Source organism: Molothrus ater, chromosome 20 (genome assembly GCF_012460135.2).
Source record: "Molothrus ater isolate BHLD 08-10-18 breed brown headed cowbird chromosome 20, BPBGC_Mater_1.1, whole genome shotgun sequence".
NCBI classification, from domain to species: Eukaryota; Metazoa; Chordata; class Aves; order Passeriformes; family Icteridae; genus Molothrus; species Molothrus ater.
Window position 1 is genome coordinate 2,112,308 of NC_050497.2, and position 25,821 is coordinate 2,138,128.

General features: G+C 51.8%; 1 protein-coding gene across 12 annotated transcripts in view; it reads left to right on the forward strand.

Annotated features, from left to right (window-relative positions):
- EHMT1 (euchromatic histone lysine methyltransferase 1) overlaps positions 1 to 25,821 on the forward strand; it is a 122,967-nt gene that overhangs the window by 83,370 nt on the left and 13,776 nt on the right. For 10 of the 12 annotated variants that reach the window (XM_036393881.2, XM_036393889.2, XM_036393884.2 and 7 more), the window contains 15 exons: positions 944 to 1,064; positions 2,802 to 2,933; positions 5,769 to 5,914; positions 8,767 to 8,910; positions 10,640 to 10,866; positions 11,495 to 11,659; positions 12,721 to 12,803; positions 14,021 to 14,127; positions 16,070 to 16,192; positions 18,397 to 18,498; positions 19,150 to 19,254; positions 22,058 to 22,212; positions 22,914 to 23,081; positions 23,420 to 23,564; positions 24,553 to 24,630. In XM_036393881.2, the coding sequence (XP_036249774.1) occupies positions 944 to 1,064; positions 2,802 to 2,933; positions 5,769 to 5,914; positions 8,767 to 8,910; positions 10,640 to 10,866; positions 11,495 to 11,659; positions 12,721 to 12,803; positions 14,021 to 14,127; positions 16,070 to 16,192; positions 18,397 to 18,498; positions 19,150 to 19,254; positions 22,058 to 22,212; positions 22,914 to 23,081; positions 23,420 to 23,564; positions 24,553 to 24,630 (2,001 nt within the window). The remainder of the gene's footprint in view (positions 1 to 943; positions 1,065 to 2,801; positions 2,934 to 5,768; positions 5,915 to 8,766; positions 8,911 to 10,639; positions 10,867 to 11,494; positions 11,660 to 12,720; positions 12,804 to 14,020; positions 14,128 to 16,069; positions 16,193 to 18,396; positions 18,499 to 19,149; positions 19,255 to 22,057; positions 22,213 to 22,913; positions 23,082 to 23,419; positions 23,565 to 24,552; positions 24,631 to 25,821) is intronic. The other 2 variants (XM_036393890.2, XM_036393891.2) reach the window with 1 other exon arrangement.

Below are 25,821 nucleotides of genomic sequence, written 5' to 3' on the forward strand. Positions count from 1 at the left end.
GCCACGTGCTGGGCCCACACTCAGGGATTTTGGGGCAGCACAGACACCCTGGAGAGCCAGGGCTCAGCTCCACGTGTTCCCTCACTGGGACAGCAGGGCCTGGCACAGCTGCCTGTGGAGGCAGAGCCTGATCCAGCTGCTGGTAGTGATACCAGGAGGTTTTCCAGGGCTTTGCTGGCAGCTGGATAAGCATCAGGAGCTGACAGTTTCAGTCTGAACATGAATTTTATGATTGATGCATTAAACCCTGGCAGGGCTGGGGTGCCTGATTCCTGTTCTGATGTTGATTTTGAAACCTCACCCCAGACTACTGAATTTTTTTGAAAGCAAAACCCAAAGTCTGTTGAGATTTATACGTGTGGCTGAGTATTTGCTGCATGACTGGTCTGTGCTGTGCCTGGCTCAGGGATGGGGCTGCTCTGCTGCTCTGGAGCTCAGTTCCCCTGGGTCCACTCCAGCCCTGCCAGGTGGCCCTTCAAGTGCAAAGTGGGTTTTTTGTGGAGAAACATGAATATTTGAGTTTGAAAACACAACTGCCAGAGCTCAAGAAGCGTTGGGACATCCCTCTGAGGCACAGGGTGAGGTGTTTGTGCAGGACCAGGAGCTGGACTTGGTGCTCTTTGTGGCTCCCTTACATCTCAGGATATTCTGTGATTCTACCATTAATTTTTGGGAGAAGCTGGAAGTGTGCATGGGCCTGCCCACCTGCAGTGCTGCTCATGAGCATGGTGTGAGGGCCTCCATGGAAGAGAAAGTGCAGCCTGGCCTGCTGAACTGACAGGAAATCCACCCCCACGTGTGCCTGGGTTTCCTTTTCAGTGCTATAAAGGCATCTTAGCAGCCCTTGGTTTCAGAGTCCTGCTCGAGCTGGGTGAGGGCTGTTCCACAAAGGGACCCTGGTGCCACCATGCCTGACGTGCACGTGGCCTCTCTGCTTCCCCAGAGCTCCGAGTCCAGTGTCAAGAAGAAGCTGCTGAAGAGGAAAGGGAAGACAGACAGTCCATGGCTGAAACCCACCCGCAAGAGGAGGCGGAGGAATAAAAAGAAACAAGGAGGTGTGCTAGGTAATGGATGGGGGTTTGTTCCTAAATTCCACCCCAGGGAGCCTTCCAGGTGCAGGGGGAAGGACCTGGGGCCTGGGCTCACCCTTCCTTCCCAAGGTTGGGCTGTGTGATGAGCCAGGCTGTGGGGTTGTCCCTCACTGGCAGGGGCTGCTGGTGTCACTGTCACAGCAGAACTCGTGGCTTTGTCCTTGGAATGTGGCAGGAGTTTTATTTTGTTCATCAAGCCCTTTATTTTAGAGTATCCAAAAAAGGCCTTGTGGGGCTTACAAAAAGGAGGAAGAGGAATTTTATATGGGGAGATAGTGACAGGACAAGGAGGAATGGCTTCAGACTGAAAGACAGGAAATTGATGTTATCTATATAGGAGGAATTGTTCCCTGAGAGGGTGCTGAGTGATGGCACAGCTGCAGCTGCCCCTGGATCCCTGGCAGTGCCCAAGGCCAGGCTGGACAGGGCTGGGAGCAGCCTGGGACAGTGGGATATGACCCTGCCATGGCAGAGTTTGGAATGGGATGGGCTTTAAAGTCCCTTCCCACCCAAAGCAGTCTGGGATTGTGTGATATGTCCATGTGGACTCCTGTCCCATGAGCTCCAGGGAGGATGTTTAGATGCAGAAGGAAAGAAAGAACCACCCTGGAGTGGTGCTCCATTGCTTTTGTGTGGTGCTTGTGCAGCTGAATGGAATGTGCAGCTTGGCTTTGCTCCTTGTGGAAGAACCACAATGTTTGGAAGGAGCTGCCTCAGGCCCATCCCAAGTGTGGGTGTTGTTCAAGGTCTCTCCTGTTTGTCCTGAGACACTGAGCACCAAAGAAGGTTTCAGTGAGCTCTGTTGAGAGGGGAGAGGTGAGGAGAGGCAGGATGTGATGCTTCTTCCTTGGGAAAGGTAACATGGGAGAGATAAGGTGGATGGTGCAGCTGTGCCTTCAGCCTCATTCTAAGGTGTCAGACATCCACTGCCACCAAAGGGTTTATTTTTATTCTTCTGGGTTTGCTAATTCAGGCAAAAAGATCATTTTTGTATCAGCAGTTTTTTGGTGCTTCTGAGTGAATTGACCATTTTTCAGCCCCTGCTCTGTGCCTGGGCTCTGTCACTCACCTGGCTCCCTCCTCTTCCTCCCAGGATGCCACAGGGACCCTTGAGCCCTGTCACAGCAAATACCTAATTCTGCATTTCACATGCAGGCTGTTTTTCTGCCCCTTCAGCTGGTCTGGAAGGGTACCCAAACTCTCTTGGCTAAGCTGGACTGGCAGAAGCCAAGCAGGAGAGAAAGTGAAGCCAAGGGAGTGCAGAGACACTCAGTTCCCTCTCCCACAATCCCTTCCCAGCAGCAGCTCTGCTCACTTGGAGGCAGAACTTGACTTTTTTGTGTTTCCCCTCTCACTCAGCTGGATGTCACCTGTCTCATCCTCCTCCTGAGGTGCAGTTGGCTCTGCATGGCCAGTGTGTACCAGGCTGGGGGCAGGAGGATGCTCAAGCCCTGGGTCATCCCTTCCTTGTGCCCTTGCAGAGGCTGAACCCATCTCATTTATCCCCTGTTCCTGTTCCCTGCCTGGGTGGAGGCAGCTCAGTGTGAGCAGAGCAGTGCCCAGCCATGCCCAGATGTTGGTGGCACATTCCCTGTGCTCTGCCCTCATGGGTCCCACAGGGAGCCTGCACAGCCTGGGCTTGGGCACGGCCTCACAGCCCTGGGGTGGCTGTTCCTGTGGGGTCTGTGTGAATGCCCTGCTCCCAAACAGGTGCTGAAGCCTATAAAGCCTCGCTGGGCAGCAGGGAGGGCCCCAGCCAGGAGAACAGCATGGAGTACATGGAGGTGTCCCTGGATTCCCTGGACCTCCGGGTGAAGGGGATCCTCTCCTCACCAGCAGGAGGTGAGTACTGGGCTGGGATGGGCTGGGCTTGGGGATGGGGATGGGTTGGAGGTGGGGATTGGGCTGGGGTCGAGGTTGGGATTGGGGTTGGGATTGGGGCTGGGTTTGGGGTCAGGGCTGGTTTTATGTCTGGGTTTGGGTTTGGGGTCTGGTTTGAATTTGAATGTGGGACCAGCTTTGGGGATGGAACTGTGTTTGGGGGTCAGGTTTGGGGTCGAGGTTGTGTTTGGAGTCAGGTTTGGGGTCGGGTTTAGATTTGGGGTCGGGTTTGGGGTCCCTTTGTTCCGCGGGTGGCGCCGTTCGGGGCCCCGGCTGCCCCCTGGCGGCCACAGAGCGCGCAGAGCAACGGGAATGGGGCGGGATCGGGATGGGGATGGGATGGGGATGGGATCGGCGTTAGGGATCGGGATGGGCATTAGGGATCGGCATTAGGGATCGGGGTGGGCATTAGGGATCGGGATTAGGGATAGGAGTTAGGGATCGGGATAGGATGGGGGTTAGGGATTGGGATGGGATGGGCATTAGGGATCGGGAAGGGATAGGGGTTAGGGATTGGGCATTAGGGATCGAGATGAGGGGGAGGATGGGGCTGGAGTGGGGATGAGTGTTGGGATAGGGATGGGATGTGGACGAGGACAGATATGGGTCTAGGTGGGGATGAGGATGGATATGGAGCTGGGTTGGGGATGAGTATAGATATGGGGCTGGGTTGGGGGTGAGGATGGATATGGGGCTAGTTTGGGGATAAGGATAGGGATGAGGGTAGATATGGGGCTGGGTTGAGGGTGAGGATGGATATGGAGCTGGGTTGGGGATGAGGATGGATATGGGGCTGGGTTGGGGGTGAGGATGGATATGGGGCTGGGTTGGGGGTGAGGATAGATATGGGGCTGGGTTGGGGATGAGGATGGATATGGGGCTGGGTTGGGGATGAGGATGAGGGCGGGATGGGGCTGAGGTAGGAATGCAGCTGGGATCAGAATGAGGAGGAGGTGAGAATGGGGCTGGGGCTGAGCATGAGGATGGGGATGGGGCTGGGATGGGAATGAGAGTAGGGATGGGGCTGGGATAGAAGTAGGGATGGATTTGGAGTGGGGGTGAGGATAGGGAGGGTGCTGGGATGGAATGAGGCTGTAGATAGGGACCCCAGTTCCAGTGAGGCACATTAGCTCAGAACACTCTCACCAAGGGTCCCAGGTACTGCCCCAGCCCTCCTGTCCCACTCAGCAGCTCCCTCCATTCCCTGAAATATGCTGATAAAGCATCCCCCCAGAATTGCTGCAGCTGGATTCCCTCAGGATGGCTCGTTCAGCCCTGGGAAGGAAAGGGCTGGTGCTGGGCCCTGGGTGCTGAGCCCCAGCTGCTGCTCCCAGTGCTGAACTCTCCTCAGATCCAGCATCCCCTGGCTGGATCTGCCTGTCTGTCCCCACTGCTCCCTCAAAGCTTGTCTGGCTCCTTTGATAGAGGCACATCAAAGAGAGGGTGGGAGCCTTCCCCACCAAGGGAGGGTCAGGAGGGATGAGGGATGCTTTCACCACAGCCTCTGGATGTCAAACAGATTAGGGGAGTGACAGCTCGGAAGGAGGAATGAGCTTTGTGATTTGTGCTCCCACAGAAAACTCTTAAACCTTTGAGATCTTGACAGGATTTTATATGAAAACAGCAAGGACTTTCCCTGGCCTTGTGTGTCTTGAAATATCCCTTTGCTAGGCTTGGGCTTGCAACTTGTTGGCTCAAGGAATTCCTGATGGGATGAAAGGGGCTGGTGCTGGGCTGGCAGGGTCAGAGGCACGGGCAGGGTGCTCTGGGGGGAGGCTGCCACTGCCAGGGCAGCTGAGGAGGAATCTCCCCCAGGGATGAAGTGAAATCTGCAAAACCTCACAGCAAGAGAGCTCTCCATTCTCCATTCAAAAGCTTGAAAAATAGCAGCAGCAAGCTTCCTTCTCAGTGTGAGTCAATCCATGCAGTGGGCAGGAAAAGCTTGGGATGAAAGCTTGGGATGAAAGCTTCAGGGTGAACCAGCCCCAAGGCCAAAGGATTCTGTGCTGCAAACATTGCAGAGATGGTTTGGTGCTGGACTGGAAGAGGAGGGTAGGACTGGAATCAACCCCTTTGTCACTAGGCCAGTTTGGCAATCCTGGGTGAGCCAGTGATTGATTTCAATCCAGAGGAACCACAGGAATGTTCCCACAGTGACCCCCCTCAAAAGCCCTCATCCACCTTTCCACAGGTTTGTAAATGTTCAACATCTGAGAGGAGATGAGGGAAAGGCAAGAACATTGGAGCATCTTGCTGCTTTCTTTTCCCTGGTTTGTTCTCTTTCCAAAATAAATAATTTGTGGTTGGCTGACACCAAACAGTCCCAGGAATTTTGTTTTCCCATCTGTGTAATAAGCCTTTGCAAATAGGAGTTTGTGCTTTCCTGATCATCTCAATTTATCACTCCACTGCCTATTCAAATTTCCATCTCTGGGTGGTTTCCTGCAAATTTCCTGGTGCCAGAGCTCAGTGTTGTGGGGAGGGGAGAGAGGCTGATAAAAACCTGCACCTCATTGCTTGGCCTTTTTGAGATTTTCTCAGAATAAACTGATCTTAACTTATCACTCCTTGATTTCAGCACAGTCAGCTGAGTGTGGCTGGACTTGGAAAAGTGCAGGAGGCTTTTGCAAACTCCAGCTGGTGTGAAAGGGTCTCTTTTACAGAGCGCTGCTAAAGCCTGGAGAGCATTTCAGGACATGGAATGGGAAGATGTCACAGGGCATGGCTGCTGTTATGGACTGAATCCTTTCTGCTGGCAGAGAACTGGGGTTAATTCACTGGTTTTCTGTGCCCCAGGTCTCTCCAATGGCCCTGAAGCCATGGAAGTGGATGGTCTGCAGGAGGTGCCCCTGTGTAGCTGTCGAATGGAAACCCCCAAGAGCAGAGAGATCACCACCTTAGCCAACAACCAGTGCATGGCCACAGAGAGCGTGGACAACGAGGTAGGAGCCTGTCCTTTAGCTCCCCACAGCCTTTCCTGCTGAGGACAAGGCCAGAGAGAGTGAGAGGCTGTGCCAGGAGCACGCCTGGGGTCACTCAGGGGCCCTGGGCCTGCTAGACTGGGACCCAGTGGTGTGAGGAGTGGCAGGGCCCATGTCCCCCCTCAGCTGAGGGCCCCAGCACTCTGTGCCTGTCCCAGCACTGGGTGAGGCCACTGGGGAGGGAGCAGCTCTGTGGCTGCACTGGGAGAGGCTCTGGGTGGCTCTCCTGGGCTTGTCCTGGCCTGTGAGGCTGGATGTGCTTGAGGTAACATTCACACCTCAGGCCAGATGGGCTCAGGTACAGGAACCTGCAGCAGAGGGAGAAAATCCACTCAAGGATTGGAGCTGCTTTCCCTTGACTGTGAAGGAACTGCTGCAAACCTTTCTGTGGCCAGGTGTTGAGTTCAGGAGCTTGGCATGGCCTCTGCTGCCCCAGCCTTTCTCTGTCCTCCTCTCTTTCTGTCCCAAAGCTTCCATGTCCTGGCAGCTGTGCAGCCCCAGGTCTGACAGGGATTGCACTCAGTGCCTTTGGGTCACAGCCAGGCTGCTTGGGCTCTGCTGCTTCCAGAAGTCTGGAAGGAAGTGGCAGAAGTGACTCCATTCCAAAATCTGGAAAGGGAGAACTGCAGGACAGGAATGCTCTTGGTGGATTCTCCTTGTACTGGGTTTCTTTTCAGCTTCAGCCTCACTGCAGCACTCTCACACTCACCAGTGGTAGCACAAGGAGTGAGAATATCCCTAGTTCTCCTCTAGGATCCCAGGAGAAGGGTGGATGGAGGGACAAAGGGATAATCAGGTTTGTAGACCAGCTCTGCTTCTGTATGTGCTGGTACCTGCAGAGAGAGGAATTTCCAAAGAATGGCAAAATTGATTCATTAAAGAGAAAATGTCCTGGGAGACTCATCAGAGAGAGGGGGGACCCCAGGGCTTCTAAACAAACACAAGGTGTTGGAAAGAATTCCTGCTCCTGGCTATGGTGAGTTGACAGTTCTGTCCCTGGATAAATCACAGGGAGGAATAGCAAAGGCCATGCTTTATGTTAGATTCTTTTTGATAATGGGATAAGTGACTCAGAGATGTTAGAGGAATATTATATGTGTGAATAGTGGCTTCTCCAGACTGTCATGTCCTTGGAGAGTGTTATAAATAGTTATGAGCACCCTGCTGCACTCTCTAATGGTTGGAAAATAGCAATTAATCATGTTGAACTTGTTCTAGAGTTTCTAACAAATAATAAAGTGTGACATAACAGCTCAGGGTCTTCCTCACATGGGTAATGCAGCTTTCCACCTGTCAGTGGAATTTCCTCAGCTCAGTAAAATTCCTCCTCAGGAAAAGATCCATGGTCCCCTTGTGCCACCCTGCAGCCCCTGGGCTCGGGGTGGGGACAGGGATCAGTCTGGCCAAGGTGTCCCAACCACAGAAGTGTTTGCAGCTGGAATTGGGGAAAGCTGAACTGGAGATGCTGGGGTGAATGATGAGCCTAGGTTAAAATCCATTCTCTTTTCCCACAGGGGTGTTGTGTCTGCAGGAGTGGAATTAAAAAAAATCCGAGAGAAAGTTTAGTTTTGTTGAGAAAAAGCAGCAAATCCTTGGCTGGGGCAGAGGGACAGTCTGTGGCACTGAGTCCCTGGCTGACCCTGTCATGAGCACAATAAATTCTCCACCTTCCCTCCAAGGGACCTTTCCTTGGAGCAGCCTTTCACCTTGATATCCTAGTTTATAAATCTCCTCTGCCAGGTATTTGGGGAAAGCAAGATTATTATCAAGGGGAGCTTGAAACAGACACAAAGAGTGTCCTGTCATGCTGGCAAGGTGACAGCTGGGCTGGGACAGTGGTGGCTGCAGGAGGTGCTGCTCCCTCTTGGTGCAGCAGAGCAAGGAACCCTGGCTGGGGACAGGGAACCCCAGTTCTGGAACCTGCTGCCAGTAACAGGACAAGGTGGGGCAGGAGAAGGCGTGGAGTGATAGGAAAAGGGAGATGGCTTCAAGCTGAAGGAGGACAGGTGAAGGTTGGGAAGAAATTGTGAGGGTGCTGAGGCTCTGGCACAGGGTGCCCAGAGCAGCTGTGGCTGCCCCTGGATCCCTGGAAGGGTCCAAGGCCAGGCTGGACAGGGCTGGGAGCAGCCTGGGACAGTGGAAGGTGTGGAAGTGGATGAGCTTTAAGGTCCCTTCCACCTCAAACCATTCACAATTCTGTGATCCTCTGATTTTTAAGCCCAGAGCTGTAGATTGGTGAAATCCTTTGGAAAACCCGCTCCAAACATGACTTAGCTGAGCTCTCATGAAAGCCTGGCTCTTCATCCCTGTGGTCTGGGCAGGGGCCAGTGCTGGAACCAGTACAGACAATAACTTCACTGGCAATGAGGAGCAATTATTTTCCCCTCTATCTTCCTGTGCCTGGGAGTTTTGAGCAGTAACAAGATTTAGTGTGCATGGTCTCCTTCTCTTGGTCACTGACACCCGCTCTTCCTGGCAAGAGGAGAGTGTGTGTTGTGTGAGTCAGGCCCCTGGGACTGCCCCTTCTGCTGCTTGGCTGTTGCCTATTTCCAGTTATCATTTTGTTGTTGTTGTTGTTGCAAGGAACAAATGACTCGGGGTGCACATGCATGTTAGTTAGTAAATGATGCATTCCTTCCTGAGAGCAGCTTTCACAGCTTCCTGCTGCACTGCTAATGCTCTCTGGCACACAGCTGAATTCCTGTGAAAAAGCCAGGGCTCCTCGAGGCAGTGTGCAAAATCTTCCTCTGCACAAGCACAGGGAGTGGTGTGGTCTGCAGTAATTTCATTGCCTTTAATTTCTCCTGTTCCAGCTGGGCCGATGCACAAACAGTGTGGTTAAGTATGAACTGATGCGCCCGTCTAACAAAGTCCAGCTTTTGGTGCTGTGTGAGGACCATAGAGGGAGGATGGTGAAACACCAGTGTTGCCCTGGCTGTGGATACTTTTGCACTGCAGTAAGTTCGTGCTCTCAATCTAGGGAAGGGGGTACCTGTTGCAACAGCTGGAAGCTGAAGGTGGAGATGGTCCCTAAAGGGGTGTCCTGACTTCCTGGCATCAGCCCCACCTCGTTCCACAGCACGTCAGGAGGTGTTTTCAATAGGAATGTGTGTGAGGGCAGCTGAAATCATCACCTTGATCTTCCTGGAGACCCCCAAGGGGTGTTACCAAAGGGATTTCACATGCTGGAAGTCTTGCCTTTGGAATTTCTTTGGAACAAGGGTTTGTTGTTTTTCTTTGTGTACAGATCAATCACATCCAAAAAAAGGTCTTAGGTTGGTTTGTAAATGAAGCTGTGCCCCCACCTCTGTGTCCCCTGAGGATGGGGATCCTGAGTGATGGCACTGGACCAAGGCACTGTTGGAGATCTCAATTAGGTTAGATATTAGGAAGATTAAATATTAGGCAGGAATTCTCCCTTGTGAGGGTGGGCAGGCCCTGGCACAGGGTGCCCAGAGCAGCTGGGGCTGCCCCTGGATCCCTGGCAGTGCCCAAGGCCAGGCTGGGCAGGGCTGGGAGCAGCCTGGGACAGTGGGAGGTGTCCCTGCCATGGCAGGAGGGGTGGAACCAGATGAGATTGAAGGTTCCTTCCAACTCAAACCACTCTGTGATCTCCTGCTGCTTCTTCCACCTGTGCCACCGAGGCTTTTGAGGGACTTGCTGCAGTCCTTTGATGGCCAGTGTCCTGCTTTCCCTGTGCATAAAGCTGAAAGGCACCAACTGAGGCCTCATGGAGTGATGATGTGGCTTAATTGTGTGATGCTGGTATTCTTCAGGATGATTCAAGGAAAGATGCTGCAGTTGTCTCAAGCATTATTGTAGTAAGTGGAGCCATCCTGGGTTTCCTTGCTGAGTCAAAGATCATTTAGAAGATAAAACCCTCAAAACCCTTCAAGGCATTTGCAAAGCTGAAATAGAGTTAATTAGATTGCTTGGGAGGACTGGATTCAGGAGAAGAGGGGGTTTGGCTGGCCTTTCCTTGCACTCTCTTGCATCTCTCAGTGCTGTGTGCTGGTGCACAGAGTTGAACCTGGAGTGTTTGTCTGTGCCACCATCACCAACCCAGAGCACAGCAGGGCTTCAGGCAGCACTGACACCACAGACAGGGAGCTCTGGGCTCCTGCACAGCAGTTGCAGGGACTTTGCTAGAAAGGGAAAATAATTTTAGGAGGAATTGCCCAGTTTGTTGCATGAGCAGTCAGCTTGTTTGGGTTAATTAGGCTGGTCCAGGCAGAAGAGTCACATAATTTGGGTTATAGTTGGATCAATGACAGATTGATGCAGGTTCCTGCATGGTTTGTGTGCAGCTGTGTTTCAGGTAGTTTTAATGCTGGCTCAGCACAGGTCTGAAGGTTTCTTTTCCAGTTTTGGGGGCGTCCTTACAGTGCACTGGCACTTCTAGAGACACAAGCGAGAACTTCAAGTGTTAGAGGGAAGAGCTGGAAATTGGGACTTCTTTGTTCTGTTTCCCAAACACAATTCAAAATCTTGCTTTGCAGTCTTTAACCAAGTGAGTTTTTCCCCCTTTACCTTGGTTTTGTTCTCTTCTAAAGAAGTGGCAGTGCTTGCTTTACTGTACTGGACGCAGCAGGGCCGAGAGAGGTGGTGAGGAGTGGCATGGAGCGTGTGAAGGGGCGAGGCACGGGCCCAGCAGGGGCTGAATTTCCTTCTCTGTGGTTTTTTAAGGGCACTTTCATGGAGTGTCAGCCCGAGAGCAGCATCTCCCACCGCTTCCACAAGAGCTGTGCCTCGCAGGTGAACGACACCAGCTACTGCCCTCACTGCGGGGAGGAGGCCTCCAAGGCCAAGGAGGTGACAATAGCCAAGGCTGACACCACCTCCACGGTGTCCCTGAGCTACGAGCAGCAGAAACCTGCGGCTGTGGAGGGCAGGGCCGACACCACCACGGGGAGGTGAGCACGGGGGCATGGGGGGATCTCAAAGCTCCTGCCAGGCCAGGCTTTGGTTGGAGTGGTTGGGCTCCTCCTGATGGGCTGGGGGCTGCCTCAGCTGCAGGAATCTGCTGGGGGGTTTTGGGTCACTCGCTGCACCAGGGCTGAGGCAGAGGCTCTGGAGGTTGGGGGGTTCAGGGGTTCAACCATTCCTTCCTGTTATTGTTAGGAATGGAATTATAGTGGAATTCGTTGATATTGTCAGGTTTGCTCAGTGACAGCCATTCCCATCTGCAGCTCCTGACTTGCACCCATGAGAGAGGAAAACACAAATCAAACCAGCCCTGTGTTGAACTCTGCTCTGACTTCCCATCCCATCTGGCCTTGTTTAGGTGGCTTTAAGACTTGCCCCATGTGCCTGGGTCTCCTGTAGCACAGAGTACATCAAGATGTAGTCAGAGGGCAGTGTAATTCCTTTCTGGGGCAAGTTCTTACCGAAAAAGCTGTAAAATTTATTGGTTTGAGTTTCAATTTCAGTTACACTTATCTGTATTTAAAATGCATTTGCTTTTCTTTTTTGGCATAAGAGAAACCTTGTTGTGTATTTTTAATGGTTATGCTTTGGCTGTCTCTCATTTTTCCTCTTCAGTGGCACTGGGACGAGGTTGTCAGAGGAAGACAAGCCAGAAAGTTCAGCTGCTGAAGGGTTTGACATCCCTGGGTCTTCAGTTTTTCCAAAGCCTACTACTAGCTTGACCCAGGGACCAGTGAAAGAAACTCTGGAAAGTGCCCTGATTGCCCTGGACTCTGAAAAGTAAGAAAAAGACCATTGGGTCACTCCAGTTCCCAGCAAAGTTGCTTAGCCTAGAGAAAAGGAGATTTAGCTTTTCTGGATTTTGGTCCAGCTCAGAGCTTTTTTTGTTCCCTTCACTCATTAGTCATCCCCAACAGATTTGGGAGAACTGTAACAGCTCTAAATGTCTTATTGATTTCTCTGGAGGATTTAGTTCTTCACTGGCTCTTCAGCTGCAGCTGGAACTTCTGGGAGCTCCTGTTCACAGTAGTGAAACCCAGAATCTGTTGCTGAGCAGCACTGAACAGATCCAGCCCTCACTGAAACAGGACTGCCTGGGGCTGGAGCTGGAAGTTTTAAAGCCTCATTTTGCAGACTTGGTTTTTTTGTATCAGAGAATTGCAGAAGGTTTGGGTTGGAAGGGACCTTAAAACTCATCCAGTGCCAGCCCTGCCATGGCAGGGACACCTCCCACTGTCCCAGGTGCTCCCAGCCCTGTCCAGCCTGGCCTTGGGCACTGCCAGGGATCCAGGGGCAGCCCCAGCTGCTCTGGGCACCTGTGCCAGGGCCTGCCCACCCTCACAGGGAACAATTCCTAATTCCCAATATCCCATCCATCCCTGCCCTCTGGCACTGGGAGCCATTCCCTGTGTGCTGTCCTCCATCCCTTGTCCCCAGTCCCTCTCCAGCTCTCCTGGAGCCCCCTTAGGCCCTGGCAGGGGCTCTAAGCTCTCCCTGGAGCTTCTCCTCTCCAGGTGAGCACCCCCAGCCCTCCCAGCCTGGCTCCAGAGCAGAGGAACTCCACCCTTTGGAGCATCTCAGGATCTCCTCTGGATTCACTCCAGAGCTCCAGGTCCTCCTCGTGTTGGGGATCCCAGATTTGGAGGCAGCTCTGCAGGTGGGGTCTCACCTGAGCACGGGGGCAGAGGGGCAGAGCTCCCCCTGCCCTGCTGCCCACGCTGGGGGATGAGCCCAGAACTTTGTCAGGCCCAAAGGGGTGGCAGTGAGGAGTGGCAGTGAGTGAGGGGTGACATTCCTGTCCTTCCCTGGGCACTAATTCCTCCTCTCTCTCTCTCCTGCAGGCCCAAGAAGCTGCGGTTCCACCCGAAGCAGCTCTACTTCTCTGCCAGGCAAGGGGAGCTGCAGAAGGTGCTGCTGATGTTGGGTAGGTGCCTCCTGCCCAGGCCAGGGCCTGGCTGGCAGCACTCCCAGCTCCTGCCAGGCAGTGCCAGCAGCCACTTCCCAGCAGGGCACCACGTCATCTCCCCAGTGCCCTGGGGAGCAGAGACTCCTGTGGCTGATGTGTCATTGGGAAGGCTTCATCTCTCTGGGAAATGGGCATTGATCCCCACTTGTGTCTGCTTTGAGCATGGTTTATCCAGGCTGGTTGTGTCCCCACAATGACCTCCATGTGGTTTTTCCCACCCCCTCTCCATGCCTGGGGTACATGTTTGCTTCCAGTAGATAGGGAATAGATGGAGTCAGTTTAAACCAAGAGCCATCAGCAAGAAAGCAAAAAGGAAGAGCCTTCAATCCATGGGGTTTGTTTTGGGGTACAGAGGTGCCTCTCACTAGATGCCTTTGAGCTGCTGAGCTTGTTTTTAGCATCCAATATTCCCCAGGAATTTCCCCCTCTGAAGGACACAATGTTTCACAAGGATGCTTCCTTTCCACTCCAGTACTTTGCTGTACATTTTTGGATGCTTTCTGTTCTTGCCCTTTATCAGTTCCTTCCTTTTTTTTTTTTTTGTCTAGCAAGTGTTTGCTCCATTGTTCCTGTTTTCAATAGCACAGAAATGTTATTCATTGATATTTAACTACAGCCTCATCATACACAACATGTTATCATGCCCAGACATCTTTGTCTGGCTGTCAGCATCATCTGTCAGTCTCTGCACAGCTGTGAGAATCTCTGGCCAGATCCTGAGCCTGTGTGGACAAATTCCATCCATGTTGCAGCTCTGTATTTGCAGGGGTGCAGAAAGGATCACTAATATGAATTCCAGTTAATAGTGGTGAGACAGAGCCCAGGTGGTACCAACTCTTTGTTGTTCCCAATCTCTGGGTTGCTTTAAACCAAGCAGTGTTTTTTCTTTTTTTATCCTTGTGTGTTGTTTGTTGTTTTTGAGATGAGGCCTTTGGAGAGATAGTAATGCCTTAAAAAGGTATTGAATTCCATGGTGTTTCTAAGCTCTGGGTTTGAGGGCTGTTGCATATTGAATGTGCAGGGGGCTGCCCTGAGAGCTTTCTGGTGAAATGTGCAGTGAGACGTGAGCAGGGCTGAGGATGGGCTGGGAATCCATCCTTTAACAGCCTTCAGCTGAGACTGTTACACTTCAGCCTCTGAACTGTGCTTGAAAGTGTCTCTGCTCTGTTTTGCAGTGGATGGGATTGACCCCAATTTTAAAATGGAGCATCAGAGTAAGAGAACCCCTCTCCATGCTGCTGCCGAGTCTGGCCACGTGGACATCTGCCACATGCTCATTCAGGTCTGTCTGCACTTCCAGCCCTCTGCACAAACCATTTTCTGTGGGCTTTGGTCTGCCCCACGTGGAAATCAGCAGGGGAAAATCCCTCCTGTAAAAAACCTCCTCAGTCCCAGGGTTTGCTGAGGGAGGAGTGGGGCAGAGTAATGGGAGGGCACAGCTGGAGTTGTCCTGCTGGAATTGTCCTGTTCTCCAGGCAAGGAGCAGGGCAAGACTTGGTGCAGGGCACTGTGGGGTAGGTGGGGATCTGTGCCTAAGCACAGCCAGGGCTGGGCACTGCCAGATGTGCCAGCACAGCCTGGGCACTGCCAGATGTGCTGCCAGGCTGCAGGAGAGCTCCAAACTCTTGGTTTTGATCTCCAAACCAGGTTGCTCTTGGTGATGAGGGCCTGGAAGCTGCCAGGCCCTGCCTTCCCTTCTGTCAAAACCTGAGGAGCTCCATCAGGATTTTCCTCTGCAGCATAAATGTCTCACATGTGGAAAGAAGTGAAGGGAAGATGCAAGTTTGGTTTGTTGGCTGAGATTTGGATTCTAACTGAGGGAAGATGGTCAAAGCTGTAGGGATGTTGTTGAGCCTGCTCCAAAACAATGTGAAGAAGAAAAAGAAGCATTTAAAAAGTTCTAGTTTTTCTGTTTTGTGCTGGTGTACCTGGTCTGGAGTGACTGGAAGTGTGTTTTCTTTACGCTGTGGGATAGGGAAAGCTTAAAGGGCTGTTGAGAAGGCAGCAATGACTGGCCCTTGGAAAGATCCTGCTGGGCTGGTGCATTTCAGCACCTGGAACTGGAGGCTTTCAGGTACTGTTTGAAGGCAGCAATAGACCTCCCTGGCTGCTCTGACTGAAATTACTGCATGTGAAGACAGTGGAATGAGGAAAAGGAGCAAAACTTGAGGAAAAGGCAGCAATGGACCTCCCTGGCTGCTCTGACTGAAATTACTGCATGTGAAGACAGTGGAATGAGGAAAAGGAGCAAAACTTGTGAGATATCACAAACAATTTAATTCTCAGTAGGGTTGGTTTGTTTCCAGAGTGCCTCATCTTGTCTCTCCCTGAGGTCTGGCCTCTGCAGCAGCCCAGTGTTTGGCTGGGAATGGCCCCAGCTTGTTCCACTTGAAATGCTTCTCCTCTGCCCTGGTTTAACTAGCTCTGGCTGGGGAAAAGAGTCAAAACAAAGGAATTCAGTGGGAGGCACCTGAAAACAGCTCCTTGTGCCAGGTGAACCTGAGTCAGCTGCTGTGAACAGGTCTGAGCCTCATACACAGCCCTGCCAAGAGCTGGGTGGTGTCTGAGACCTCTTGGGGTTGAGTTTTGGGTGGTTCCTGAGCTCAGCCCAAGGGCTGAAGCAGGCAGGATAAGCTGACAGAGCCATGGTTTGGAAGGAGTGAGGTGGTGCTGGAGGCACTCTGGGCTGAGCTGAACAGATGCTCAGAGACCTCTGTGGAAGTGCCATTGACTTCCACAGGAATATTTAGCCAGTCCCCAGGATATTTTTTTCCCAGCTCCTGCCTCTGTTGCCATCAGCAAGTTGTTCCTACTGCTTGTGACATTGAGGAGAGCTGGTTGTTGTAGGCTAAATCATAGACCAGGGAAAACAAAGCTGCTGGAAAAAGGAGGAGGCTGACTTTTCCAAATTGTTACACAAACAATATCTAGAAAGTAGGAGTAGAAAATCTGGTAATAACAGGAGTTATTTAATACCAGCTGTTGGCTTCCTTACAGTTCCTTCCTGGCTGGGAAGGCAGGAGAGGGGGCAGGCAGTGTGTGCTGTTTCCAGAGCAGGTGGACTTGCACTGCCTTCTTTCCTCATTCTCTTTCTTCTTTTTTCTTCTTTTTTTTTTTTCCCTGCTTAATATGGCTAAATTTCAGGAGAAGATCTTGTTATTAAATCCCTACTCCCACATCCTTCCCCTGCTGACTGTCCTTGTGCTTGCCCTGCCTCCCAACAGGCTGGTGCTAACATTGACACCTGCTCTGAGGACCAGAGGACCCCGCTGATGGAAGCAGCAGAAAACAACCACCTGGAAACTGTGAAATACCTGATCAAGGCTGGAGCACTAGTAGATCCCAAGGTAGGAGTTTATTCCTTCCCTTTTTCTCCTGAGGAAGCCTCTGTCCAACATTTCTTCCTTGAAGTTTTGGGTGGAAGTGCCCAGGCTGAGGAGAAATGAACTGGTTTGTCTTGGAGTGGAGGCTGGAGGTGTCATAATCTCATTTTTCTGCTGGCCATGAGCTGTTTGGGGCAAGTGTTGCCACTTGTCCCTCTAGTTTGTGGCACCAAATGTCAGGGGGGTTTGATTTCATGGATTTTAGTGTCACAAATCCACTGCAGTGGAGCTGGATTTCAGAGTTCCCTTCTCTGTAGGCTCTAACAATGAGAGTTTTGGGGTGATGTTTTAAAATAGGCTGGTAATTAGGTGCTTGCCAAGCCAGGAAAAATGACAGAGGAAGCTTTCCTTTCCAAAGAACTGATGTGTGGATTCTTGCAGTCATGCTGCAGTGGCAAAATTGAACCCCATCTTTAAACTCTACCCCTTAATTTAAACCAAAACAATAAAATGCAGCTGTCTCTTTGCCTTTAGCATGCTCTGGATGCTTTGCAATCTTGGAAAATACACAGACCATTTATTAGTCTCATAAATCAGATGCTGTTTGGAGCACAGGAACCCTCCCCATGCAAACTTATTGTCACAACCTGCTGCTCTTGGCTGGGTTTGGGAAGGCAGCACTGCACAAGGTATCAGAAATGAACTGGTTTTTCTTGGAGTGGAGGCTGGAGGTGTCATAATCTCATTTTTCTGCTGGCCATGAGCTGGTGCTGCCCAATGCAGGCCCTAAATGGATCCTTGGGAGGGGGAAAGGACAGGACAGGCACCTGTGGGTTTGGTCACTGGCTCAAGAACCTTGGAGCAGCCCAGACATCTCTCACCTGATTCATTCCTGCGGAAGAGAAAAAAGGGGAGTTTGTGTTTCTGAAGGTCAAGGGAAGGAGATAAATTCTGAGCTTGCAAAAGCTAATGAGAAGCCTCAGATCACATCTGAGGTCTAGGCTAGTTGATGATGTTAATTAGTTTCTTAATTAGCTGAGGCTCTGTTTGAAAGCAGCAGCATTGGTTTGGAAGCAGCTCCAGCCCCTACCTGGGGCAGGTGGGACTGCAGGGAGCTGGGTGGGAGCTCCCCAGCCCCCAGGGTGAAGCTCTTGGTCCTGTTTCCAGCATGGAAAAGCCCCACTCAAAACATGAAGACACTCTACAATAAAATCTGCCTGCTCTCCCAGAGCCGGGGAGCTTCACTTGGTTCTTGCCCATCCAAGGGGAAAGCTGTGGAATTATTCAGCTGGAGCAGGCACATGTGGGGGTGTAGAAACTCTTTCAGTGTCCCAAGGAGCCCTCCTGGTGCAATCCCTGACCTGAGATGTCCCCTCCTTGTTCTGAGAGTTGCTCCCTCAGCCTGCATCACATCAGCTCCATCCCAAAGCTCTCACCTCCAGCGTTGCTCCCAGGGATTTAGCTGGAAGGAATCATTTGGTTTTTTCAGTCTTTCATTTCCTCCTCCTGATTTCCTGCTCTCTGGGCCTTGCTCTGTGCTAAGCTCTTGGGATATAAATGCCTGATAAAAGTCAGGCTGCTGCCAGAGAGATCTTTGGTGGGAGGGTGGGAGCATCTCCACCATGACTCACAGCCTGTCCATCTCCTCCAGGCCTGGCATTCCCAGCTCCCAAAGGCATTTTTCCTTTCAACCTTCGGGGCTGTTTTTTATCTTCAGTCTGTGCAGATGCCTGTGGGCAGGCTGGGGACCTGGTCTCTCTGGACAGAGACACCACAGCCCTGGACCTGCTGCCAGGTGCTGGGATAAGGCCTTGGGCTAACAAAACCCAGAAAAAAACCTGGAGGAATGGAGCATTTCAACTTGAGACAAAGTGATTTTTTCTGATGTCAAGTGCAAATTTGGACTATGTGAGGGATTTTGCTTCCCTTTGGCTCTCCAGAACATGGAGAGGAGCGGGAAAGGGGCTGTTGGAGAAGGGAGGGCATCACTGCCAGGGTTTGGGGTTGGTGCCTCCCCCAGCCTTTGCAAAGCCCTTTCCACTCTTAGCTTCCTTCTCTGCAGGCTGGCACCTCTTTGGTGTAAAGCTCCCAAGCTCTGCTTAGTGCTCTGCTTCCTTCTCTCTGCCCTCCTGGCAGTGGAGTGGAGACTTCTGGCATTCCCTTTTCCATCTGGGAGCTCCTCTGCTGTTCTGAGCATGGCTGAGGGTGTGTGCTGTGCTTGTGTGCAGGATGCTGAGGGCTCCACGTGTCTGCACCTGGCAGCCAAGAAGGGCCACTATGACGTGGTGCAGTACCTGCTCTCCAATGGGAAGATGGATGTCAACTGCCAGGTGAGGCTTCCCCTGGGGCAGGAGCTGCTTAGGCCCAGGTCAGGGACACCCTCAGGACCTGAGTGCTCACTCAGGTACAGTCCTGCTGCTGGGGGACACCTCCAGATCACCACAGGGTGACAATTCTGTGCCCCTCCTGTGTGCCAGGGAGGGTGATCCCTCACTGACCTCAGGGAACTCCCCTTGATTTGCAGTTTCTCCTTCAATTTGAAGTGGATCCTGCTGCTCCAGGGTGTCCCTGTGCTTCTCCTAGTGGGGGGATCATGGACAATGGTGTGGGATGGGCTGAGCCTGGCACTTGTCACTGTGGGGTTTGTCCATTGCCCCCGGGGTTTATCCATTGCTATGGGGTGAGACAGAGGTAATTAGGTGGGGGCAGGGACAGAGGTAATTAACCTGGGGCAAGGGCAGCTTCCCCAGGCTTCTCAGGGAGTTTCTGTAAGATCTTTTACACACCCTGGGGTGCTCCCTGTGCCTTTTGGACAAGCTGGAGGTGCAGTGCCAGCCTGCTGAGCTGGAACGAACTCCAGGCTCAGCTGTGCTGCTCCCGGCCACGCTGGGCTCTGAGGAACCTGCAGGGGAGGGCAGGGCTGTGTGGGGCCAGCAGGAGGCTGTGGGAGTGCTGTGTGTCACCCTGCTGTCCCCTCCCAGGACGATGGTGGCTGGACACCGATGATCTGGGCCACGGAGTACAAACACATCGAGCTGGTGAAGCTGCTGCTGGCCAAGGGCTCGGACATCAACATCCGTGACAATGTAAGGCTCCCCTGGCACCTCCTGCAGAAATTGCAGTCTCTGCTTAAACCCCAGACACACCCCAGGTGACAGATTTTGGGCTCAGTCCCACTCAGTGTGAGTGAGAAGTGTCTGGTGAGAGTTTTCTGGGCAGAAGTTTGGCAGCCTGTGGGATGTGCTGTCCCTGCAGCTGCTCTGTCAGGATGCTCTGTGGAATCCTCAGCTCTGAGCCTCACTGGTTCCCATCCCTCTGTGCTGCCACTGGACACTGCACCAGGCAGAGCCCCTTCAGTCCAGACTCACCAGCTCCAAGTTTGTCCCAGGCCAGGGACTCTGGGTGTGGGTTGGGGCACCCTGTGTGCCTTCTGAGGGGAATGAGCTCCTATTTGTGTTTCTGGATGGGCTGGGCACTCTGCCAGCAGCTGTCAAAGCCTGGCTATGCCTGGGCATCGCTGGCACAAAGCTCTGATGTGTCCAGAGCTGGAGCTGCCCTTCACCTCCCTAAATCCTGCCCCAGTGGGATGCACTCAGTGCTTGAGCCCCTGGGAGCTCCGTGGGACCCCCAGCTCTGCCTGTGGGGCTGTGCCAGCTGCTTTCCCAGGGATTTCCAGGGAAATAGAGAAGATACAAAGAGATACTGTCAGAGATACTGTCTGCTTTTTCCCAGCCTTCTTCAGCACTGCTCCTCTCTTTTCCTTATACTATGTTTCTTATTCTTTTCTTGGAGTCTCTAAGGATGTTGAAGTGTGGTGTCTCACCCCATCCCTGGAAGCATCCAGGGCCAGGTTGGACAAGGTTTGGAGCCACCAATAGTGGAAGGTGTCCCTGTCCATGGCAGGGGATGGCACTGGATGAGCTTTGAGGTCTCTTCCAAAGCAAAGTAAAGCAAACCCCTCTGTGTTTCTGTGATTGTGTGGTTTAACCCCAGCCAGGCCCCTCACAGCCCCTTGCTCACTCCCCCACCAGTGAGGAGAGAATCAGGAGGGTAAAAGGTAGAAAAAGACTTGTGGACAGTTTAACAGGGACAGTTTAGTGAGATAGAGTTTAATGGAAAAGCCAAAGGCACACACACAAGCAGAACAGAACAGGGAATTCATTCCCTGCTTCCCATGGTCGGGCAGGTGTTCAGCACCTGCAGGAGAGCCCCACCCATGGAACAGTGACCTGGAAAGAGAAAAACCATCACTCCAAACATCCCCTTTTCTCCTCCTTTCCCCACTTTATATCCTGAACTGATGTCAGGTGGTCTGGAATATCCCTTTGGTCAGGGTCACCTGTCCTGCTGTGTCCTCCCAGCTTTCCTTGTCCCCCAGTCTCGTCCCCAGTGAGGCAGCACAGGACAGAGCAGGCTCTGTGTCAGCCCTGCTCAGCAGGTGCTATCTCTGTGTCCCCAGCCCTGTGTTCAGCACAGCCCCACACCAGCCACTGGGAGAAACATTAACTCTATCCCAGCCAAACACAGCACACTTAGATGGTTCCCAGTTCTCAGGCAGGTCTGGATCCAGTCCTGTTCCTAAAAACAAAAGTCAAAATGAGAGGGAGCTTTTTGGGCTGTTACATCTGTTTGCTGACTCTGAGCAAAACAGACTCTTTGATCTGTCACAGCTTCAAGATCACACATTAATGATGAACATCAAATCAACTCAGTCAACAATTTACTTGAAAGAAAACTGTGCTCTTAACAGCTGTGTGTGTGACACATCTCTCCTGGACCTGCAGCTGGGGTGTCCTGCTGGTTGTGGTTCAGGACAAATGTCACTCATGCTGGGAAACCTCCTGCTTTGGGAGAAAGGCTTTGCTTGTGGTGATGCTGCTTTTCAGGCAGGAGCAATGCAAGGCAGAGCACCAGTCCAGGGGTCTGTGACCTGTCTGAGCTGCAGCATGTGGGTGCAAGCCACAGGATGGATGTTTTCTGTAGATTGTGTGGGGTTTTTCTAGATGACACTGTAAAGGGAAGCAGGAGCTGGGTAGGAAAGTGTCTCCCTCTCCCTGATGTGTGGCAATAGCTCCCTATTTAAGGCAGGACCTTAAGTTACATGGTAACAGCTCAAACACTCCAGCAGCAGCTTTGTTTTTGCTTTAAAAAGAAGAAAAAAAGGGGAATAGCTGGGTGATCATTACTATCATTTCACTGTTGTCATCAGTGTCTTTAGAGCCTGTCATGGGGAAGGGATCGATGTGTGCTGCAAATTGCAGTGTAACAGAAAACAGGATCATCCCTTAAAATATCTCCATCAGAAAGATGAGTGTTCAGCTATTTCCAGTGCTGCTAGTGAGAGATGAGTACATACAGTATTTAAGAGATGCCTGGAGTCAGATTGATTGCTTACCCCATGGCTCCTGGTTCTCTTTTTGGCACCTTCACGTACCCTGTGTGCTCTTTTTCTCCTTAATTTCGTGCTGTGCTCTTTTTCTCCTTAATTTTGCAGCCCTGGGAGGCACAGTAGCTTTCCTGGCTCTTGGGGCTGGGCAAACTCAGCATCCAGCCTTTTCCAGCATGTTTGTTCATGTCTGTCACCTCTTTCCTGGATTGATCTAGATTGGTTTGTGGCTTGAAGACTGACGAGCTGTCTGTGTGTGTGTAGGGAAGGTGATGGATTGCCTTGTGTGCAGCCTCCCCATCCTTGGTGTGCAGAGGTGGATGGAGTGAGAGCTCCCTGTTTGGCTGCTCTGAGGTTTTCCTGTCCACCCTGGCATTCCCAGCCAGCCAGAGCAGGATGGGGATGGCAGCCACACGCTGAACGCTGCAGGTGCAGAGCTGAGGAAGGAACCCCCAAAGCCATGGGGTTTTAAACAACCTCCTCTCTGTTCTCTTTCCCTCCAGGAGGAAAACATTTGTTTGCACTGGGCTGCTTTTTCTGGCTGTGTTGACATAGCTGAGATCCTGCTGGCAGCAAAGTGTGACCTGCACGCCGTGAACATCCACGGGGACTCGCCCCTGCACATCGCGGCGCGGGAGAACCGCTACGAGTGTGTGGTGTAAGTGCCCTGCCCAGCCCTCCCTGCCCCCCTGCTGCTGCCTGCCAGCCTCAGGAGAGCCTCTGAGATGCCTTTGCTCTTTACACACAGCCCAGGATTGCGATGGAGGGCTTGTTTTTCTCCTGGGGTGGGGTGTATGAGCTACCAGCTGCTGCCAGAGCTGCTCAGAAAATGTGGCGTGTTTGAGTCTGAGGGGCTGTGCTCAGCCTGGGCTTCCCAGCAGGAAGGTGTCAGGCTTCCTTGATTAAAGCTTTTTTTCCCCACCACTAGCATGGTAAAAAGGTGCCCTGTTACCTTTGTTCCTTTGCTTCATCCCTGCTCTGAATAAAGCCATCATGTTCTCACCAAAAGCTGGTGAGTATAAACGAGGGCCAAGTCCACCACCAGGTTCCTGTGGGGCTCTTCCATTTCCAGCCTACTCTTCCCACCCCATATCTTTCCCTGCCAGAGAGTTTCAAGCCTGTCTGAAGTTAGGCTGGTACCAGCAAGGTACCTGAAGCAAGGCATGGTTTGCCCAGAGCTCTCATGGGTGCCCAGAGCTTCTGTCAGAAGGATTCACTGAACCATGCTTAATAAAGAAAACTCAGGTGATTATTCACTACTACAGTCCCTTAAGGGCTGGCTGGAGGATGTGATTCAGCTTGTTTTCCCCTTGCCTGCTTTCTCCTGGGGAATCCTTATCCTTCCTTGCTGTTTTGCAGTCTCTTTCTTTCCCGTGGCTCGGATGTCACTTTAAAGAACAAGGAGGGTGAGACCCCGCTCCAGTGCTCCAGCCTTAACTCTCAGGTCTGGGTGGCCCTACAGATGAACAAGACTCTCAAAGAATCATCTTCTGAGAAGCCTGCCCAGATAGAGAAGGTGGTGAGCAGGTGAGAATAGGGCTGGCTTTGCTTGTGGGTCATGATATTGAGCTCTTGCACAGGGAAGGCTGCTTTAAGAAAGAATTGTGTGCCTTCTTAAGCTGGTGTGAAGGTCAGTGTGAGCTTAGCAAGAGCTAAGCCCATGCTGATTCAGTCCATGGTTTGCAAATTCATCCTCCAAATGGAAATACAAGCACAAAGAACCATCTGTAAGGCAGGGTGGGAAAACACGAGCTCTGTTCTAGTCTGAATGGCTTCGAGTGCTCGGTGACTCTGGCCCAGGATGGCATTTGAATGGCCCCTTGTCTGGGGGACTTTCCTCTGTGACAGTTCTTTCTCCACGACAGAGACATTGCCCGGGGCTACGAGCGGATCCCCATCCCCTGTGTCAATTCCGTGGACAGCGAGCCCTGCCCCAGCAATTACAAATACGTGTCACAGAACTGTGTCACCTCCCCGATGGACATTGACAGGAACATCACTCATTTACAGGTGAGGGATCCTGCTTTCTTCTTGTTCTGGGCTCTGCAGTGCTCCTCAGAACAGATTTGGCATTCCACATGGGAATGTTGAGTCCTGATATTGCCATCAAATTCCAGCTAAGGGTGAGTGCCTCACCTCCAGCTCTTGTTGTAGGAGATGGGATTTTGATTTTCTTCAGTTTTGAGGCTTAAGCTGAGCTCTGTGTTCAGCTGTAGCATTGGAGATGTAGGAGATGGGATTTTGTTGTAGGAGATGGGATTTTGATTTTCTTCAGTTTTGAGGCTTAAGCTGAGCTCTGTGTTCAGCTGTAGCATTGGCCATCTGGTGCTGGCTGATGTGGCTCCCATTTATCCTTGTCCTCTCTTCTGAGGCTGCAGAGTCAGGGATTTGTTGGGAGACCTTCTCCATGCTGCCTTCCCATGGACTGCAGCAGCCAGGCTGAGGTCTTGGCTGTGATGCTGCAGCCCTGGAAGGGCTGGGAGGAGAAAGCAGAGATGGGGAGGTTCAGGGTGAGGGTGAGACCTTGCTGGGCACAGCTCTGAGGTGGCTGAAGTGACCTTCCCAGGGCCAGTCCCTGTTGTGCAGCAGCCTGGTGGCAGGGCTGTGCTGGCTTGGGGATGCTGGGGAAGCAGCAGAGGAGGACTGAGACAGCACAGCTGCATCATCTCCCAGCTCTGGTCCCTCCTTGGAGCTTTCCTTGTCCTCAGGTGTGGAGAACAGCTCACAGGGCATGGGGAAGGGTTACAACAGGGGAACATCCTCTCCTGAGCAGTGAGACTGGCTCAGAATGAGATCCTTCCTTGCAAGGCAGAGTCCTTTGGTGCTCATTGCACACAGAAATTACCAATGGAGTAGAACTGCCACTGACTGGTGAAGCTGGTGATGCCTCTGGTGAGGAGCTGCAGCAAGAGGAGGAGATGTGGTTTCCTGACCCAGCCTCCAGCTGCAGCCTCAGGGGCGTGAGTGGTGTGGAATTAACCCTTTGCTTCTCTTGCAGTATTGTGTCTGTATAGACGACTGCTCCTCCAGTAACTGCATGTGTGGCCAGCTCAGCATGCGCTGCTGGTACGACAAGGTGAGGACACACAGCCCCCTCCTGGCTCACACCAGGGCCTGGCAACTGAATTCTGCCTAATTCAGTTCCTTGCACAGCTCAAAGCCAGGTTGGACAGGGCTTGGAGCAACCCTGTTCTAGTGGGAGATGTCTATGCCCATGAAAGGGGTTGGGATGAGCTGAGTTTGAGGCCCCTTCCACCCCAAACCATTCCCTGCTTCTGTGATTCCAACTCCTTTCTTCTTGATTTAAAATGCCTCAAGTTATAGTCTCAGCTCTGAGACATGTGATAATCCAAACTGCCTGCTCAGGGCAGCTTTTCTTGTGTTATTTATTGTGTTCCTCTTGTGCCAACTGAGCCATTAATTACACTCATGTGATAGGGAGCATTTAACAATCCAAGTGTGAAATCAGCTTCCATTTCAGAGCAACGTGGAAAGTGCTGTAAGATGTAAACAAAGGGAGAGAATGTAAACAAAGAAAGAGAATATTTAAAAATCTGCTTTTATTTATTGTGATTCTCCTGGATGAAGACAGAGTAAAGATGTTTTCACTGCCACATTGCCAGAGGTCAGGTTTGTTTTGGGTAAATGCTTCAACCCTCCAGGGAGGTTTTGAGATTCATCTTTGGGCAGGTGCTACAAAGATCAGAAGTTCTGTGAATCTCTGCAGGTTTCTCCCAGAGGGAGTGTTGGCATCTTTCTTGGCTTTGTAGCCATTTTATTTACACATTAATAGGTGATTACATCTCTCAAGGCTTAAAAGCCAAATTTGTTAAATACGAAAAATTACATCCATCACTTCCTTTATCCTGTATGTTGGTAAATAATTGAATTGTAGGTTTTTTTGGGAGTGTTATTTGGGAATGTAGTGTGATTCACAGAACTTGGGTGTACTGGCCTTGGACTCTGCAAGTTCAGGCTTTATTCCAGAGGCAGACTAAGCATCCATCTCTCCCCTCCAGCACAGCAAATGGCAATAATGATGATGATGCACACCAGTTTTCTGCACAGCACTGCGAGGGGTTTTTTTTAATGCTGTGTAGGGTGATAGCAGGCAGCAAAAATCTAAATTCTCTGGCTGTTTGTCAGCTGTGGGTGACAGTGGTGACTGTGCTGCTGTCAGGGTAGAGCAAAACCACTTGGGTGATTTATTAAAAATATGGATATTGATCTAGTACCAATATCCAACTGTGTTGGACAAAAACTCTCT